At 43.9% G+C, this 15,806-nt stretch overlaps 2 protein-coding genes across 2 annotated transcripts in view; both read left to right on the top strand.

The window, feature by feature from the left end:
- The window catches only part of LOC307126351 (GTPase IMAP family member 9-like), a 584,370-nt gene that overhangs the window by 239,096 nt on the left and 329,468 nt on the right, over window positions 1-15,806 (top strand). The window lies entirely within an intron of this gene.
- Window positions 8,808-12,831, top strand: LOC307124099 (paraneoplastic antigen Ma3-like). Its single transcript, XM_079813117.1, has 3 exons — window positions 8,808-8,943; window positions 9,027-9,088; window positions 9,331-12,831. Exon 3 carries the CDS (start codon window positions 9,962-9,964, stop codon window positions 11,642-11,644), a length of 1,683 nt encoding a protein of 560 aa, XP_079669243.1. The 5' UTR covers window positions 8,808-8,943; window positions 9,027-9,088; window positions 9,331-9,961; the 3' UTR covers window positions 11,645-12,831.

Genomic DNA, 15,806 nt, shown 5'->3' with positions numbered 1-15,806 from the left:
GCAATGTGTCCTGCCCTTCCGACATCAACTGAGGTAAGTGATCAATGACAGACATTGCTCGTGCCCTGGCACCGATGTTCCACTCAACATGCGCGTTCAATATAGCAGAGACATCTGCATTTGGGACAGTCAGAAGTTCTTTGGTTTGTTCTATGTCTGATTTGCATGACTGGCCTAGATTTAGGACACTCTGCCTCCTATCTGAATCACATGACCGTCTAAAGGCATCCTGCACTGAATCTGTGGACATTCCTCTGGAACCAGCCAGAAGCGCTCCATATGGCTCTTTGAGCAGTCTCTGTGTGACATCAGTTTCGACAAATGGAACCCGGCTCAGGGCATCGGCGACCGTGTTTTGGGGACCAGGCACGTACTTTATGTCGAAGTTGTAGCTAGCTAATTTAGCCACCCAACGTTGTTCGCAGCAATCAAGTTTGGGTTTTGTAAGTATATGGGCCAAAGGGTTATTGTCAGTCAAGACAGTGAATTCATGTCCTTTGAGCCAATAACTGAATTTATCGCATACTGACCATTTCAAGGCCAAAAACTCCAAACGATGTGCTGGATAATTTTGCTGCGACCGAGAAAGGGACTTACTGGCGAAGGCTACAGGCCTGGCTTTTGTCTCCCCCTCTGGGACCTGTGAGAGCACCGCTCCAATGCCGTCTAAGGAGGCATCTGTTGCCAGAATTAAAGGGTGATCAAAATCTGGATGGGCAAGGACAACGCTCTCGACCAATGATGTTTTCAGCCTCTCAACTGCCAGGTCCTGCGCTTGTGTCCAGTCACTAGGTTTCAGCTTCCTATTTTGGCGAGAGTGATTCTGCTTCCTCAGATTCTTCGCTCTTGCTTTTTGACCCTTCAGAAGATTTAAAAGTGGCTTGGCTGTGGCAGAATAGTTTGGAATAAAGTGCTGGTAGTAATTCACCATTCCCAAGAATGATCTTATTTTCTTCTGAGAAGGAGTTGTTCCATCAAGCTCCATCAAATCCAAACTGCTCATCTTAGATATGCTTTCAACTTTGCTTGAGTCCGTGGAAACACCTTATTGAGCAATCATATGCCCAAGGAACTTCACTGATTTTCTCATCAGGTGACATTTTCTTGGAGCAAGCTTAAGATTGTGTGAGCGAAGCCTGCCAAACACCATTTCCAAGCGATCAAGAGCAGTTTTCTCATCTGGGCCGAAGACAATCAGGTTGTCCAGATAACACAGGATACTGAGAAAGTTTTCGTCCCAGAATATGTTGGTCATCATACGCATGAGGTTGCCAGGACTGTTGCAGAGGCCTTGGGGTAAACGATTGTACTCTAAAAGGCCCATAGGCGTTGTAAAGGCTGTAAACTTGCGGTCCTCTTCATGCAGGGGCATATTGTAGAATCCGGATGTCAAATCCATTGTGCTAAAGAGGGCGTTACCGCCAAGTGCTGCCAAACAATCTGCCTGACGAGGAAGAGGGTGCGCGGCTTTTCTTTGTTCTCCTGTTCAGCCAACGAACGTCAGTGCATACACGCAGGTCCCCATTCTTCTTCCAGACCAAAACGAGAGAAGCAGCGTATTCACTGGTAGATCGCCAAATTATTTCCTTCTCCTCCATTTCAGTCAGCACCTGTCGCAGTTTTTGATATTGACTGGGTGCTACTCGTCTAAACGGAAGCCTGAATGGTCTGGTGTCTGAGAGGTGTATTCTATGGACGAAACGAAACCCCTTGCTTCCCCACAATCAAGATGGCTACGTGAAAAGATGTCCTCATAACTCAGTATCAGGTTCAGGTTCAGCAACCGTTGCTTGCATGCATCCGAGATATCGCATGAGTCAATGTTAAGACTGTCCAGCCCAACTGACTACAGTAGCTCTTTTACAGGTGACACTTCAGCCACATCTGACAAACTTGTGGGGCAGTTTACCAGAAAAGGATTGTCTGCACTGGTGTGATCAATATCTTCAAGAGCAATGCACGGAAAGAGGTCTGCAATTTTTGCATTTCGTCTCAATAACACAGGACTCCCTGATGTGTTGATAAGTTTCAAGGGGACCCATCCATCTCCCCACAGAGACGTGATTAATCTAGCCACCATAACACCTCTGGGAGCTGAGTGAGAAGATGTAGGTTCAGTCATGACTGCACTTCCCGGGGACACAACAGCAGATTTTGGCAGCTTCCCCCATACTAAATACTCACGGCCCGGCTCGAGATAGACAGCTGAGTTGCATCTGACTGTTCCTATCTTCCCAGGTATCTCTTCTCCTCTCCAGCGGTTCAATCCAGCAAGCATCAACAAGAATCTTTCACACTCAGGGTCTGCTGAAGTTGGACTAGACAGAGCTTGCCAAAATCCATCACACAATTTGAAGTATCTGAGAATGTGTTTAATGACATTAGTCCCAAGTATCAGCTCATCATGTTGTCCAGGAACCACTAAGGTTGGTACTACCATCTTTATACCATACACTTCCATGGTAAGATTGAATGAGCATTTAGGTTTCACACGCAGCCCTCCACAGCCTACAAGGGTGACATCAGTTTTGAACTCACCACATTCATCCACTGCACCAGCTGATCTCCGTTTCATCTCGGCAGACTCATTTATAGTGCAGGCCATCGAACCACTGTCCAACATTGCACTCAGTGTCACAGTCTCTCCAATCTTCAGTCGTATAAAAGAGGCTGTCACGTCCACCCACAACATGCGTGTTCTGATAAATGATTTCTGAATGATCAAGACGTCTTTTGGCTAAAAGCATTCTCAGACTCACAATGCATTCTCAGACTCACAATCATCAACGGCTTGGGAGTTACTATGAGGACCCGCACTGCCTCCCTCCAAATACGGGTCTGCTAGTTTCCCTCATGTTGTGTCTGGGCAGAGGAGTGTTTGGGACAGTCCTTCTTTGTGTGCCCTGGGGAGAAGCATGCGAAACACAGTTTGTCTGTCATGCAGTGTGTCACTGTTGTGTGTTTGCTGTCATTACAGACTCGACAGGCATTTCTGGCAAAACTGCGCTGCTGTCTAGAGCCACGTCTGGGGTTGGAAACATCACAAAATTGCACCCTGCCCATGAGCTGCTCCATCATCTCCATCATACGAGTGAGCAAATGACTCTCAGCCTGTTGTGTGTGTCTCAGCCTCTGGAGTTGAGCAGGAGGAGGGCTGAAGCTGTGCCTGACTTCGTGCTGGTGTAGGCTCTGGCTGGCGACGTGCCGTGTCAGGCAAAGAACTGAATGATTGGACTGGCATAGAAGGTGACTCAGTCTTGGGGCGATCGTGCATAACATGTTCACTGCTGAACACAGCAGTAGTGTGACTCTGCAGATTCGCTGTACTATTTCCCCGGCTCCTAAATTCCCTCTGATAATCATCAATTCTTCTCTGTATTTCCTTTGCACTCCATTCTTGTACATGCTTGCATCTGAACATACTCACCAAACTGGGGTCAGGACAGAATTTAACAAACATCCGGGTTACCTTCTCTCCTATGTTGTCAAAACGCTTGCCTTGTCTTCGCAGTCCTTCATCTGCCAGATCAGCCGCCTTGTTAATACGAGTCCAGTAGTCCACAGGGTTCTCTTTGGTTCTGGGGAGAGTGGCATAAAAATCTGCGAGTGGCAGACAAGAGTTCGCTTCACTGAAGTACTGCATAAGAATGCCATAAATTAACTCAGGGTCCTATCTGACGTTGAGCATATTATCACTGCGAAGGCTGACTTTGACAACATCCCTTGCCTTTCCAGCCAGTCTACTCATTATCTCTTCGGCTTGCTCTTGAACAGGGCACATTTGCTTTCTTAAGTAAGCTTTTTGTCCACCCACTCCTCAATGCCATACTTATCGGAGCCATCACCCCTAAATGTGTCATGCTCAGACTTCATGTGCACTGTAACTTGTGGTGCCATAATTTGTGTATGCGTACACTGTTCTGTAACTGCTGGTTTTTGAATGTCACTGTGTGAATTAGTTTGGCCTTCAGCATTAGCACTAACTAAGCCAGCAGACACTAGTTTTGCAACTATTGACACGCCAATTTGCGATCCTAACTGGCCTACCGTATCTGTGAGGTGGTCGAAAGCAACTCTATCAACACTAGGTGTTGAGGTGTATGGACCCTCACCAAGAACCCGACCAACAGGAGTACCACCCAGGGTCTGACTCAACCTAATACCCCTACCATTGTCAGCATGTAACTGTGGTCGTCCAACCCCCCGGTTAACGTCTTCACTGAAAATATCACCCTCAGTGCTACCAAGTATCCATGTACCCCTTCCTCTAGGGAAACCCATGTTGCCATAACATGATGCATCCAGGTCACCATCATATTCATGTTTTTAAGCCATAATGATTTAAAAATTGTGCAAGAAATATAGTTAATAAAAAAAGAAAAATATCAACAATATTGATAACGAGAAAATTCACTACTTGAAATTAAATCTTGAACGTGATGACAGTCAAAGCAGAACTACGTTCCATGTGTCCATGCGTTGTGTATGTGATAGACTAATGCACAGTCCCAATAATAATGTGTGAGTATGTATATACTGTCCTCATCCAAACCATCGAAGACTTGACCCATTGATGAACTTGACCTGCTCACAGCATTGAAGACACGATCCACCGATGAACTTGACCTGCGCAAGGCAGTGAAGACTCGATCCACCGATGAACTTGACCTGCGCAAGGCATTGAAGACTCGATCCACCGATGAACTTGACCTGCGCAAGGCATTGAAGACTCGATCCACTGATGAACTTGACCTGCGCAAGGCATTGAAGACACGATCCACCGATGAACTTGACCTGCGCAAGGCATTGAAGACTCGATCCACCGATGAACTTGACCTGCGCAAGGCATTGAAGACTCGATCCACCGATGAACTTGACCTGCGCAAGGCATTGAAGACTCGATCCACCGATGAACTTGACCTGCGCAAGGCATTGTAGACTCGATCCACCGATGAACTTGACCTGCGCAAGGCACTGAAGACTCGATCCACCGATGAACTTGACCTGCGCAAGGCAGTGAAGACTCGATCCACCGATGAACTTGACCTGCGCAAGGCATTGTAGACTCGATCCACCGATGAACTTGACCTGCGCAAGGCACTGAAGACTCGATCCACCGATGAACTTGACCTGCGCAAGGCAGTGAAGACTCGATCCACCCATGAACTTGACCTGCGCAAGGCATTGAAGACTCGATCCACCGATGAATTTGACCTGCGCACAGCAACCGCGGTCGATCTGCATCAAGCTGATCCAAGGAGTCACGGCACCAGTGTAACGGATGAGTAAGGACACACTCACAAATGGGGTTCAACTTGAGTTTATCTTTTTGGATAGACAAGAAGAAAGTTATTTCACTTTGGCTGAAGACTGCAGACATTCACAAAAGACCGCAGCATCGACACTCAAATCTGCTGCCATACAGCTAAACTCATATTCTTATTAAACACAATATACAATGTGTTAAACGTGACAATACACCTGTAACTTAGCTGAGCGCATCTCAGGGTCTGCTCTCCCCTCTCTACAGGACATCTACCTCAAACGCTGCAAAAGCAGAGCTGTTAAAATCATCAAAGACTCTATCCACCCCAGTAACCATCTTTTTACTTTGCTGCCATCTGGTAAGCGCTTCCGTAGTCAGATGGCAAAAACTGAGAGACTCAGGAGGAGTTTCTTCCCCCAGGCCATCAGGCTCTTAAATACAAAACCAGCATCTTAACATCTTGATGTCTCTACTTAATATCCACTTTATCAGTAGATCTTCATCATTCACTACCTCGATGTGACATACTGTCAGTGTCGACCCGTTTGCACTTTTGCACTTTTTACCTCTTATACATTCCTGTGTATCTTAATATCTAAGATTTAAGACTACAGTATAATGCACATATGCACATTGCCTCTTGCACACCATTAACCTTAATTCATTTTCTCATAGCTTATTTATGATTTTTTATTTTTTTTATCTGTGTATATTGTACTTCTATGTATATTTTCTTTAATATTGCACTGTCCTTGGAGCGGACCTGACTTTCATTTCACTGCTGGTTATATATGCTCTATATAATTGTGTATGTGACAAATAAATCTCTTGAATCTTGAATCTCTTGAATCTTAACTCTTCATTAATTGCTAAGTGCCATTTGTTAACATTTATAACAGAATACACACAAAAGCTACATACCTTTTTGGACAGACAAGAAGAAAGTTATTTCACTTTGGCTGAAGACTGCAGACATTCACAAAAGACTAGAAAAATAGAAATTACACTCTTCACTCAATACAATTCTACAACTCATAATACAAATAATTGTCAGATTGTTTAGACCGACGCAATCATCACAATAAATGAACTCGCGCTCACACGTGTGACGCACATGGAAATTCAGTACATTTTATAACTCTCTCAACAACCGTGTTAAAGTGTTAAATGCATTATATTTATGTTTAAAAACTAGGGCTGTCAAAAGATTAATCACGATTAATCACATCCAAAATAAAAGTTTGTGTTTACATAATATATTTGCTTGTACTCTGTATAATTATTATGTTTATATAAATATTCATGTATATATTTAAGAAATATTTGCATGTATATACTGTATACCTTTATATAATTTATATTATATATAAATATAAATATTTTATATATAAATATAATATTTTTTTCTTAAATATATACATGCTTGTGTGTGTTTTTATATATAAATAATAATTATACACAGTTCACACACATATATTATGTAAACACAAACTTTTATTTTGGATGTGATTAATCGTGATTAATCTTTTGACAGCCCTATTAAAAACATGTATGAAATATATTGCATCGAAAAGATTCACTTAAAATATATAATTTTTACATTTGATCTGTTAATGAGTTGGAGCGTATATAATCACACATACCCGCAGCATCGACACTCAAATCTGCTGCGGTAAGGCAAGAGAAGAGTGACAAAATACAACATCTGCAGTACCATTAATAGCCACAGGAGGGGAGCCTTCGAACACAAATGCATACACACCACCCAGACAGCAAGCCAACATTGAATAAATATTGATTTTCCATCTGAATCATCATTATGGTTGATATCTAAATTTCAATGCAAAATAAATGTTGAATCACTATTACCATATCGATGAAACCTGACGTTATTAATGTTGATGGCAACAACATTGGAACAACATTGATCTATAGTTATCTTTATGATTGATTAAGCATTGATATTTGGTTTACCGGGCGATTGCCAATGTGTTGAAAAGTCATTGATTTAGAGTTGACAGGGAAACGACCTGTTGTTGAAAAGTCATCAACATATTGTTGACCGGGAAATATGATTGAAAATGCATCGATATATAGTTGACCGGGAGATCAACGGGTGGTAGACCAACGTACTGCACAGCTCATTTCTGGACCCAGACCCATACAATCAGGTAAGCTTGCTTAATGTTCGATATGAATGAATTGTACCATATCAAATACTGTGAAGTTAACTCGTTAACATGTTGCTTAGTGTAGTAACCGACGCAGTGCTGCAGTCATTGAAATAGATTTTGTTAAACCAATATGTCAAAATCTGCCAAAGTTAACCAACAGGTTATAAAGTTAGCAAAACCTCAGAGTTTAGTCTATTTTTGTGATAGTTAGCTCGAATTACATGTATGTACCATTATACCAATTGCTAAGTAGGCAGATACTTAGGGAAGGATGTACGTTATGTCGTGAAATCTAACACAGCGCCGCTATTTCTTCTGACCACCGGTGAACACCGGAACGCTGCACCTAGCAACGTTAGTGCTAATGTTACCCGTAGATGTGACCGCGGCGGGCCAGAATTACACCGAAAACCCGACCTTTACTTTATCCAATGCAGAACTGTCTCGAGTTATAACTGGAAATGACGATTATATGTCATCGTAATACAAATCCAAAATATTAATAATCCTCCAAGCAGGACTTGCTTATTCGCAATCACTAACGTTTATTATTTGCTCTAAAGCTTAGTCGGTTAGGCCCCGATCAGACAGAACACTTTTGCAGCAAGAGGTCCTTTTTTTTAATAGATTTTTGTTGGCAGAGAGTGTTATGCGCGCTGCTTATGTGCCCCGTGCGCCTCGCGTTTTTGAAGGAGCGCTCTGACTGAGCGCATGAATTAAAAAAATATATATAAAAAAAACCTCTGAGCAGAAAAACGCCCGACGTCATCGCGTTTTCCCCCCATTGTCCAATCGAATGAATGGAGAGGCGCACCACACCTTCCGTTGTGGTGTTATCGGTTATCTTGATTAGACTGACAGCACAGCTGATTCGGAGGTTGCCTAGAAACATACAAAAATAAATAATAAAAAAAACCTGCACAGCACTGCTATTTTTTAAATTAAAAAAACGTCAATCAAGGCAGTTTCAAACCTGAAAAAAGCATTGTCTGATCGGGGCCTTAAAACATTTAATTGGCGTTCTGTTTTGACATGATGCATTTTTTTCTGAGCGCTTGCACACTGTCAAACAGCGCCTGATAACTGGACTTTATCCTTCTCGTCTGATTGTGCTAATAATACTGCCAAATACACACACGGTTTACATAAACACAGTTGGTTATGTCTAAAGTGAACGAAAAAAGTTGAGAGAAAATTGGATGCATGTCTGTGTAACCCTGTCAATTTTGCCCCAATAACGTCCTGGAATTACCTTTAATGCAAACACTGCAAATTATAGTAAAGTGCAATATCTAGTTCACCACTAGGTGGCAGTGCACAATAAAACGTTCTTCTTCTGCTGTTTTTGGGCATTCGCGTGGCTTTAGAAAAAAACCCTGAAAAAACGGGAGCAGAGCAGAAGGTTATACTAAGATTGAAATTGATTTAGAAAATGAAATATATCCTTGAGGTTGAACTACATTGAAAGTTAGACGACACCTGTTGTAAAACAAAGTTATCTCGGTGAGTGAAAACTATAATTTTGTGTTGATTTGCTTGAAGCTAAAATGGTGAAATGACTAAAGGGTTACATTTCAATGTTACAGTGGATTATAGTGGAAAAAAACCAGTCTGGCTATCTACAATAGCAGTGGATGTTACCCCACAGGTACATTTTGTTGTATATTCTAATTTTGGTATAATGAAAAAATGCATTTTGAAAGGAAATAATTCTGTTTTTTGAGTCAAGTATGTCAGTTTGCTATACTGAATTTTTTTTGTGTCCAATTCCATTTCATTGATTTTAATTTCTAAGTTGTATTATTGAACATATGGACTTTTAAATGTTGGAAAGATGGAAAAAGGTCATTTAGTTGAACATTAGTTAATTTTCTGCACATTTTTGTGTAGACTGGTTTTTTTTTGAGGTTTCTTCTGGTCCTGGATCCCTGGTGTCCTTTCCACCGAAGCTGGATTCCTCTCTGTTCGCCCTGGTGCCTGGTTCCCTGGTCCACTGCCTCAACTAACAGCGCTGCAACGATTTCCTTGGGTGGTTTGATATGGATGCTAAATATTGAAGGGGTGGTTGGACAGTTAAAACATTTTGAGTGCACTCAAGGGTAACTAATTTTTATTTGAAAGATCTTTCTTTTTGTTTTTTTGTTTCATGAGATCTCAAAAGTTGTGGCTGATTTGTTAACATCAATGGTTCTAATGCTGTGTGAACTGAACTAAATATTGAATTTTGAATAAGAAAATAAGGAAAATAAATTGGATAAGAACTCCATTCAAACTTTAATCCATTGTCCTGTGCTTCCTTTGGAGTGGAATCTATGAGTCTTTCGACCATATGATTAGTACATAACCAACCTCCTCATTGAATCTAGATTTAGATAACTCCTACAATAGGTTCTTAGCCTGCCTATAAGCAGAACTACCACCGTAGGGTTACAGTAGTGGCGAGTCAGCCAGGAGGTTGGTACAGTGTTTAAAATAGACTCCACCCCAAAGCTGAAGTACACTAAGATCGCGTTACTGCAAAATGGATCTTTGCAATCAGTTCAATGTGCATGGGCCTAGTTGTCTATATGTCACAGGCATAGACGAAGCCTATTCTGATGATGACATTGCAGAGTTTTTTAAAGTTAACGGGGACATTAAGAAAGTAGTCAGAGTTCCCAACGATACAGAACAACCCCGAGGCCGTGCACTCATTGAATACACAGCAGAGCGAACAATATCCAGACTCGACCCAGTACAGCTAGGTAGCCTGCCCAGTCCCAATGATCCAGCAGTTACCTGGTGTGTCAAGACAGTCCGTGAGCTATGCCAAGAAGAACTAGGACGAGAACTCGCTCAGAAATGTTTAGCTGAATTGAGCTCTCTTGCTGAAATTAGTAAAGCTGGCTTTTGGGAAACACTTCAAAGTGAACTGCAGAGTGTCCAGCACCAGACAGAGCTTGCCCCTCCGCAAAGCCCAGATACTCGGCTACAGCCCTCTGGAAACCCTGTTGCTGTCTCCACAAATGGTAGCAGTTTAGATGGTGATATGCAGACCAATAATGATGTTGCTGATCCATTTGATGCAGTCACCCGCAAAATTCCAACTACTGCTACAAGGAGTCCATTTCTTGATGAAGGCACAGTTAACCCACCTCATGTCCAAAAGGTTATTGTTGAACATTTCATTCGCAGTGACTCCACACCGTCTAGCTACAGTCAAAGCAGGATCCGTACATTCTCGGGGCGGCTGCCAAAACCAAATGGAGAAGTTGATTATGATTCCTGGCGTACTCAGGTAGATCTACTTCTTAAGGACGTATCTGTCTCTGATTCACAGAAAGTAAGGAGAATATTGGAGAGCCTCCTCAGCCCAGCAGCAGACATTGTTAAGCCGCTTGGGACGGATGCAACCCCTCAAGCTTACCTCACCCAGCTTGAGTCAGCATTTGGAGTGGTTGAAGATGGAGAGGAGCTATTTGCTACCTTCCTGGGCTCTAACCAAAACTCAGGTGAAAAACCCTCTGTCTATTTGGGCCGTCTCCAGACTCTCCTCACCAAAGCCGTAACTAGAGGGGGAGTTTCAGCTGCAGAGTCTGACAAGTACTTACTCCGTCAGTTCTGTAGGGGATGCTGGGACCAGAGTCTGATCATTGGCCTGCAGCTCGAACACAGGAAATCCAATCCCCCCCCATTCCCAGAATTGTTGTTGCTTTTGAGAACGGAGGAAGATAGGAGGGCAGCAAAGATGGATCGCATGAAAAAGCACCTTGGAAGCACGAAAGCTGCTGTGCATGTCCATTCAGTTATGAGCATGCCAGTATTCGAACCTGAAGCTGCCCCCACTACAACTAAGAAACACGAGGCAGATTCTAAACTAGAAAAGGAAGTTGCAGAGTTGAGGATACAGGTTGCAAAGCTAATACAGCAAGGAAAGAAAGGAGAAAGGCATGAGGGAGTGCAGAGCCGTCCAGCCCAAAGTGAACCGCCTGCTAGGACTGAAAGTTTACTTGCGCAAGCTTCCAATAGAGACTCAAACCCCCAATCTCCGACACCACCTAAGCCTTGGTTCTGTTTTAAATGTGGAGGTGATGGCCACATCGCTGCAAAGTGCACTTTTGAACCCAATCCAGGCCTCGTCCGGAGAAAGAATGTAGAGCTCAAAGAAAAACGAAGCAAATTCTGGGCCAAGCAGGCAGCCAACGAGACATCTTTAAACTTCTAGAGGCTCCTGCCTTGGGGCGACCAGGAGCTGAGGACAAAGAATGTCCCATAGCAATGACTCACAATGAGTGCTCTTCTGAAAGCAGCAGTTCTTCTTGCTGCAAATTGCCGCCTGGACTTGTGGGACCTCGTTGCACTTCGAACATCTCTGTTGGAGACGTGAAATGTGATGCCATTCTCGACACTGGATCCCAAGTAACAACAATTTCAGAGACCTTTCATTCTCAATACATGCCAAACTTACCTGTTCAGTCGATACACAATCTTCTCGAGGTCGAAGGGGCTGGAGGTCAAGCAGTGCCTTATCTGGGGTACGTGGAAGTACACTTAACCTTCCCTGAGAATGTTACTGGAACAGAAGAGCAAATGTCTGTTTTAGCACTCATTGTCCCTGAAAACCAGTTCAATAGCAAGGTTCCTGTCTTAATTGGCACAAATGTCTTGCTCGAGTTATACCAACGTGGAATAAGCTATGACAAATCCAAGTTTCTCAGAAGATCAGACAGTTTTGCTGTACTACTCCAACATGTGGCGAGAGTACGCGAAAGTGAAGCTAAAGCTTGTATAGTGAAATTGCACGGAGAGAAGCCCATTACTATTCCGGCAAGACACAAAATGTATCTTTTTGGAGATGTTAGAGTCGGAAAAGCCAATCCCAATATGACATTTGTCGTAGAACCTCCTGAATCTTCCTTCCTGCCGGGTGGGTTGTTCATTCAGTGTGCACTAATAAACATAAGCACAAGAGCTTCAAACAGGATCCCTGTAGTCCTCAGCAACACCACAGATCACACTGTCACCATACCTCCAAAGTGTGTTATTGGCGAAGTGTCTGCAGTTCAAAGTGTAATGCCCATGACCTCCTCTGCACAAGTCGATTCACAAACACCAAATGGCAAACATTCATTCAATCTGGATGACTCCCCAATGCCAGAGGAGTGGAAAACACGCATTCGAGATAAACTGAACTCCATCCCTGAAGTTTTTGCGCTTGATGAGCTGTCATTTGGCCATACCATCGCCGTGAAACATACCATCCGTCTCCAGGACGAGACGCCCTTCAAAGAAAGATCCAGGCCAATACACCCCAGCGATCGAGAAGCTGTCAGACAACACCTTAGAGAGCTTCTGGATGCTGGTATAATAAGGGAATCCGAGAGTCCCTTTGCATCCCCAGTGGTTGTCGTGAAAAAGAAAAACGGAAAGATCAGACTATGCATCGACTATAGGAAGCTTAACAGCCGCACTATTAAGGATGCTTATGCTCTTCCTAACATCGAGGAGACATTTTCTGCCCTGAGTGGAGCAAGGTGGTTCTCGGTGATGGATCTAAAGTCTGGTTATTACCAGGTGGAAATGGTGGAAGAAGATAAACACAAAACTGCGTTCACATGTCCATTAGGTTTCTACGAATTCAATCGTATGCCGCAAGGTGTCACCAACGCACCTAGCACCTTTCAACGCCTTATGGAAAAGTGTGTTGGTGACCTACATCTGAGCGAGGTTTTGGTGTTCTTAGACGATGTCATTGTCTTCTCCCAGACTTTAGAAGAGCACGAGGCAAGGCTCCTGAAGGTGCTTCATCGTCTCAAAAGCTATGGCCTAAAACTATCCCCAGAGAAGTGTCAGTTTTTCAAGTCCTCCGTGAAATACCTGGGCCATATTGTTGACGCTCAAGGAGTTCACACAGATCCAGATAAAGTGTCAGCTCTGAAAGATTGGCCCCGCCCTGGAAACAGAGAAGAACTGAAACGCTTCCTCGGATTTTCAGGGTATTATAGAAGATTTGTGGAGGGCTACTCAAAAATCGCCAGGCCTCTCAACGCTCTCACCGCTGGGTACTGTCCACCTAAAAAGAGGGGTAAAATGTATAAAACACTGAGACCTAACACTGGCATAAGCCCCAGAGCACCCTTTGGCTCAGAGTGGACGCCTGAGTGTGAGTCCTCTTTCAGAACACTGGTTGAAAAGTTGACATCGGCCCCTGTACTCGCTTTCGCAAATCCCAAGCTCCCGTATGTGCTACATACAGACGCTTGCTGTGAGGGGTTAGGAGCAGCTCTTTATCAAGCTCAAGATGGAAAGCTTAGAGTAATAGCCTATGCCAGCAGAGGCTTATCTAAGAGCGAGAAGAACTACCCTACTCACAAGCTAGAATTTCTAGCGTTAAAGTGGGCAGTTTGTGAGAAATTCTGTGATTACCTGTATGGTACAGACTTTTCAGTTCTAACAGATAACAACCCGCTTACCTATGTCCTTTCATCCGCAAAGCTTGACGCAGCCGGACACCGCTGGCTAGCGGCCCTCTCAACCTTCAGATTCAACATCAAATATCGAGCTGGACGTGCTAATGGTGATGCGGACGGACTGTCAAGGAGACCTCAAGCAGCTCCTCAAGAGGATCATGAGTACCTGCAGGAGAAAGAACGGATCAACTCAATGACAAAACGCCTTATAGAGGGGGAGATTCCATCTGATGCAGTCTCAGCTGTATGTCAACGCCATTCAGTAACAATGCACTTACCTGTCCTTGTTGAGTCCCTTGTTGTTGACGCCTCGTCCTTACCTGATCTATTTACTGATAGTGGACAGGACACTGTACCTGGCATGACAAAAGAAAACTGGCATGAAGCACAAAGAAATGATCCATCAATTGGGAAGGTCGTCACCTTGGTCAAAAAAAGACAAAAGCCCCACTTCAAATCTGTAAAAGCTGAGTCACCTGAAGTTAAGTTGCTCCTTCGGGAGTGGGATAAGCTTGAGCTCATTGATGATGTCCTTTACAGGAAGTGTTTTGACAGAGGAAACAAAATTCATCAGCTCGTCTTACCACAGGAATTCAGAGAAAGAGCTCTCAAAGGCTTTCACGATGAGGTTGGTCATCTAGGGCCAGAGCGTGTGTTCAGTCTTGCTCGTGCCAGATGTTATTGGCCTAAAATGAAAGAATCAGTTGAGAAGAAGTGTCACACATGCGAACGTTGTTTCAGAAGAAAAACTCCGCCACAAAGAGCAGCACCCATGGTTAATATTAAAACAACTTACCCGTTAGAGCTTGTTTGCATGGACTACTTGTCCCTTGAACCCGACAACCGTGACATCAGAAACATACTGGTCATCACTGACCATTTCACCCGCTTCGCAGTAGCGGTGCCAACAAAAGACCAAAAGGCCAGAACCGTTGCTAAAGCTCTCTGGGAAAACTTCCTGGTCTACTATGGGTTCCCTAGTCGCCTTCATAGTGATCAGGGACGCGACTTTGAATCCCATACAATCAAGGAGCTGTGTTCACTGATAGGGGCCGAGAAAGTGCGCACCACCCCATACCATCCTCAGGGGAATCCTGTGGAGCGCTTTAACAGGACCCTAATCAGCATGCTCGGTACCCTTGATGAGAAAGACAAACATCACTGGCGAGACTTTGTGAGGCCTGTTGTACATGCGTACAACTGCACCAGGAATGATGCAACAGGTTACTCACCATATGAGCTGATGTTCGGCAGGCAGCCGACTCTGCCAGTTGACCTCATACTTGGCCTGAAACCTCCAACTGAGACTCATACAACTCACTCAGAATATGTCCAAAACTTGCGCCAGAGACTCAAAGAAAGCTATGCACTGGCTGCAGAGAACTCCAAAAAGTCTGGAGAAAGAAATAAGCACAGATTTGATGCCAAAGTGAAAACTGCTGAGTTAGAAGAAGGAGACCGTGTCTTGGTGAAGAATGTCAACATCCGTGGTAAACACAAGTTAGCCGATAAATGGGAAAGGCCCATCCATATCGTTGTGAAACGGATTGACGGTGGTCCTGTGTATGTAGTCAAGCCAGAAACAGGAAATGGCCCTCGGCGTACACTTCACAGGGACTTGCTTTTACCATGTGGATTTCTGCCAGTTGAGACTACTCCTGATTCAGTGCCACGTCAAAGCAAACAAACTCAGATGCGCCTGAGGAGTAGACAAAACCAAGAGATGGACTGTGAATATTCGGACAGAGAAGAAGAGGATGATGGCTACTATGTGAATGAACCTCTGCAGTTCACCACATGGGGACCCTATGTGCAAGAGTTCGAAGTTATCCCCGTCAGTGGCTCTCAGTCTTCTCTGAACCCCATGGCTCCTGAGTTCAAATCGCCAGAACCCCAACCAACCCTTGATCACTCAGT

The sequence above is a fragment of the Gobio gobio genome (genome assembly GCF_949357685.1).
Source record: "Gobio gobio genome assembly, chromosome: 1".
NCBI classification, from domain to species: Eukaryota; Metazoa; Chordata; class Actinopteri; order Cypriniformes; family Gobionidae; genus Gobio; species Gobio gobio.
Note: the sequence above shows the minus strand (reverse complement) of the source record. Positions and strands in the feature narration are given on the sequence as shown.